General features: G+C 23.2%; 1 protein-coding gene across 1 annotated transcript; it reads right to left on the bottom strand.

Moving 5' to 3' along the window:
• Positions 1-603: 603 nt before the first annotated feature.
• On the bottom strand, positions 604-3,949 carry Dbp21E2 (putative ATP-dependent RNA helicase Dbp21E2). The gene is made up of 8 exons (XM_086903815.1): positions 3,747-3,949; positions 3,444-3,662; positions 3,054-3,362; positions 2,696-2,953; positions 2,515-2,625; positions 2,057-2,448; positions 1,693-1,957; positions 604-1,297 (listed from the first exon to the last, which is right to left on the bottom strand). The coding sequence occupies exons 1-7, from the start codon at positions 3,816-3,818 to the stop codon at positions 1,720-1,722; spliced, it is 1,599 nt and encodes a 532-aa protein (XP_086759941.1). The 5' UTR covers positions 3,819-3,949; the 3' UTR covers positions 604-1,297; positions 1,693-1,719.
• Between the last annotated feature and the right edge of the window lie 580 nt (positions 3,950-4,529).

The following is a 4,529-nucleotide window of genomic DNA, read 5'->3' as shown; positions in this document are numbered from 1 at the left end:
GTTGCGCGTCGCAGAACAACTGAGTTCGCTTCTATTACGACGGCCACGAAGATCCCCACTCCATTCTACGTCGATATTCGCGTCTCTTCGGAACTAAAGCGCTCGTTACAAGGATAAATTGCCGACAGTCAAGTATAAATCAAATATTTTATATATATATATGTATGTATTATATGATATAAGTAATATAAATAAATTTTTTCTTTTTTTCTTTTAAATAATACCTTTGATTTAAAAAAATTTGATATTTTACGACGTTTATTTTAACAGTTAATATTATTCATGAATTAAATAATTGCTAAAAAAATCTTCTTTTTTTTGTATATTTGTTCTATATTTTATAATAATGAAAAATATGTATGAAAAATATCTATAACATTTATTCTAGTCTGATTCATTGTGACCGTAATTCGACAAATTGACTCTTTGTAATTCGGGTCAGGCGTGTCTGATTCTTTAAGAAGAATTAAATTAGAATATCGGTTTATAGTTTGTATAAAAAAATAAAAGATTCTAAAAATTATTTTCTTAATTAAAATATGTTCAAAATTAATTGGATTGTTCCCCAACGATTGAAAGAATCAAAAATTAAACACGTACAAATATATTTCAGATAATTTATTATTTTTTTTTTAACTTATAGAAAAAGTTTCTTATTTTAATTTGTATATGATATACCTCCACGTGTCCTAAATGACGCGCAACTACCCACGCTAATTAATCCATTTTCATTGTCTTTGCTCTTGACTATTCATCACGTTTCCGTTTCCGTTTCCGTTTCTTTTTTTTATACACTTTAATATATTTTATATAATTTTTCATCAATAAGAAACTAGTTGACTACAAGTTAGTTTCTTTAATAGAAATTACAAACAATTTATAGGAATAGTAAGTATAAAAAAAAAAAAAATAATATTTATTATATTTGCGTGACATAATTTTACATTTTTAGATGAAAATTTTATATTTGAGATAAAAAATTTTTTCTATATTGGAAAAAATTTTATTTTACCTATTCATCGAGAATTCATCTATACGCATAATATTCGAAACATCATGACACACCCCGTACAGTGAAAGACAAATATCAGAACACCTACAACTACATTTAATTTCGTTAAAATACAATGCGAGTAATAAACTGGTCTAGACATACGGTTTGGATTATAGTAGTTCTGTTTGCGATATGTAGGCGGTCAGTGTAGGAGTGCCGCCGGACATGACGGAACATTGACGGATGAATAGAAACGCACGTGTGGGTCGAAAGCTTCCTTCCTTGATCCAAAAGCGCAAAATTCTGAAATTTAAGAGATAAAACGAATCGACGGACCGTTAACGGATATAAACTCCAAAAGCATTTAATATTAACTTTGTTTTATAAAAACTTGATAAAACTAAACATTTTTATGAAACAATTAAGAAACCATTTATTAAGTATATTTATTATTTTATATAGAAGATATAAAGAATTAATAATGAAGTCAAATCTTGGATAAAATTAAATAGGTTTGAGGTGAATGACATTTAATCGATTTTTTGATCCTTCTATCGAGATTCACCTGAAAGGCTTCGTAGAAGACTTTTCGTATCAGCGAACACGTATTATAAAAATAGATGGAATACGAAAAATGTAAAGTAAATATAAAATATAAATATTTTTTGTAATAATTAATTAGATATATGTTTATTTACATTATATTTAAAAAAAATATTTAAATTTCAATATGGAATATTTTCTATATTATGTAAATCTTCAATTATTTCTTCTGTGTAATCATTTTCTATTTCCAATTCTTCTTCTTCTTTTTCCTTATCCACGAGATTGAACAAAGGTATTGGCTTCATTTTTCTAGCTGCCATTTCAATTTTTTGAACCAGAACGACTTCTCCTAGTTTGGAAATAAAATTTGTCACTCTACAAACACCTATAGTACCTATTCTTCCAGTTCTACCGCATCTAAATAAAACATAATATTTTTTTTATTTATACATAAATAAAAAACTTAAATTGAAAATGAAAGTTTCAATTAAATTGAAAATTAAGTAAATTAAATACCTATGAATATAACTGGCTGTGTCTAATGGAAAATCATAATTTAAAATATGATTAACCATCACTGTATTTAAACCTCGGGAACCTCCATTTGTCATAGATAATACCATAGTTTTACCATTTATAAATTCTCCATATTTTCCTCGCCGTACAGACAATGGCATATCGCCATTTAAATTTGTAACTTTAATACCACATTCGTTTAAAAAAGAAGAAAGCCAATAAGAAGTACTATTTCGATTACAAAATATAATTATACGTTGATTATTTAACACTTTAGGTTTTATATATTTCAGAAGTTCCACAGGTTTTTGACTTGGTATTAATCTTATAAATTTTTGTGGAACCAATATTTTATGTAATTTTTCTGTTGTTATATGTTTTAGCGAATCTAGCTACAAATAAAATTATTTATTGTTTTTTAAAATTATTTTTAAAATCACTTAAGTTCTATCACTTACATTTACAATTCCATTCAATATATTTTTCATTCGTGAAGGAATTGTTGCAGAAGTTAAAATAAGTTGAGCTGAATCGGTCAATTCATTTTTTGTTGTATGACAATATCCAACCTGTATTTATTAAAACTTCATGAAATTTATCAAACATTTATTTATCAAATATTTTTTTTTTTCTACATACAAATATTCTTTTCATAAATATTCTTAATTTCTCCTCAAATGAATGATGAAATAAGGAATCTGCTTCATCTAAGACAACAAATCTTACAAATTTCAGATTGTATATACCAAATGTTGTCAATTTACTAATAACTCCAAAACTACAAACAAGAATATCAACTTGACCCACAGGAGGATTCAATATTATTTTTTTTGTTCTGCCACCAGTGATTATTTTTATTTTAATATCAAGATCTTTAGATATCTTAATTAATTCCAACTAAAAAAAGAAATAGAATAGAATAGTTTTTTGTAAATATTATAATAAATGAAAGTTTTAGATTTATATTAGTAACATATTAATAATATAATTTACTAACCGCAATTTGAACTGTTAATTCTCTTGAAGGAGTTATAATTAAGCCAAATGGAGCATTTACATTACTTTGTATATTTTGTTTCCATTCTAAAATTTTAGTTACCAATGGCAAAAGATAAGTTAATGTTTTTCCACATCCTGTTTCTGCTGCTAATAATACATTATATCCTTGAAGAATTTTTGGTATTCCTAATTTTTGAATTTCTAAAGGTTCATATATATCCAAATTTTCTAAATTATTACATATAGAATTATTTATATTAAGCTCATTAAATGTTTCAAAATCAATTTTATTTATCTCTGTCTTATCCTGTAAAAGAAATATAATATTATAATAATATATATTATAAAATACATACACATATATAAAAATAGATAAAAATTATTATACATTGTGATAAGGATATATAAAAAAGTGATCATTTTTGGATTTTCTATTTTTCCATCCATGACTAGCTAATGTTAATTTTTTTTTAATATGTATATCATCTTTATAAAAGTCATATAATTTTTTTTTGGAAAGTATTATCGGTATTCTTTTTTTTTGATTTTTTACTTCGTTATCAATTATTTCATTTTCTTTTTGACAGCTTCTAACTATCGCTCTTGCCTAAATTGAAATTTATATAAGGTTAACTCAAAATACAAAATAAAAAGTCATATAAAAATAATCAAATATTAAATACGTAATTACATAGTGCCTTGTAAAATTGACAAATGATATATTAATAGTTTTGCAATCAATATGACAAAATCGAAATAACATTTTATATAATCTTTATAAAAAGAATATAATTTTTACATTATTAATTGTTTAAACGTAAATACTATAACATATATTACCATAGAAAAAATAACATATAGATGAAATAACAATACTAAAAAAGAAAAAAATGTATAGATAAAATATTCAATGAATAAGTATCTAATTACAGAATTAAATTAAGTTTAAACTCTTCAAAATAATTTGAAGAAAATAATTCAAATTAATTTTATTAAAATATTTCTGCTTTTTTAATTATAATAAGCAATTTATAATAAAAATGATATTTTATATTTAATTTACATCAGTACATTTAGCGATAAACAAAAAAAATTAATTAGTTATTAATTTTAGTAATAGTTAATTAAATTAATTAACAAATTTATATATTTCAACTTTTAAAAACTCAAATTAATGTTTAAACAATAAGAAACTACTATGTTCAACTATCTTATCTAATTATAACTAATAGTTATAACTAACTTTACAATATTATACAATTTTTATTTATCTTTAACTTAAATAAAAAAAGATATTTCAAAAAAATTAATTTTTAATTATTTTTTAGAATTTGAACATCAATTTGATTAAAAAATTCAGACTAAAAATTAAGAAATATGAAACTTTTCAATTTTTCTACTTAATAATTTTCACTCATTTGTTACTAGATGATTATAATGTTCCTAGTAGAATAGTATTTCTAGTAGTCTGGTA

This window comes from Apis florea, unplaced genomic scaffold, assembly GCF_048593485.1.
Source record: "Apis florea isolate Af1SG1 unplaced genomic scaffold, ASM4859348v1 contig_2293_pilon, whole genome shotgun sequence".
In the NCBI taxonomy this organism is placed as follows: domain Eukaryota; kingdom Metazoa; phylum Arthropoda; class Insecta; order Hymenoptera; family Apidae; genus Apis; species Apis florea.
The sequence above is the reverse complement of the archived record's forward strand: the minus strand, read 5'-3'. Positions and strand labels throughout refer to the sequence as shown.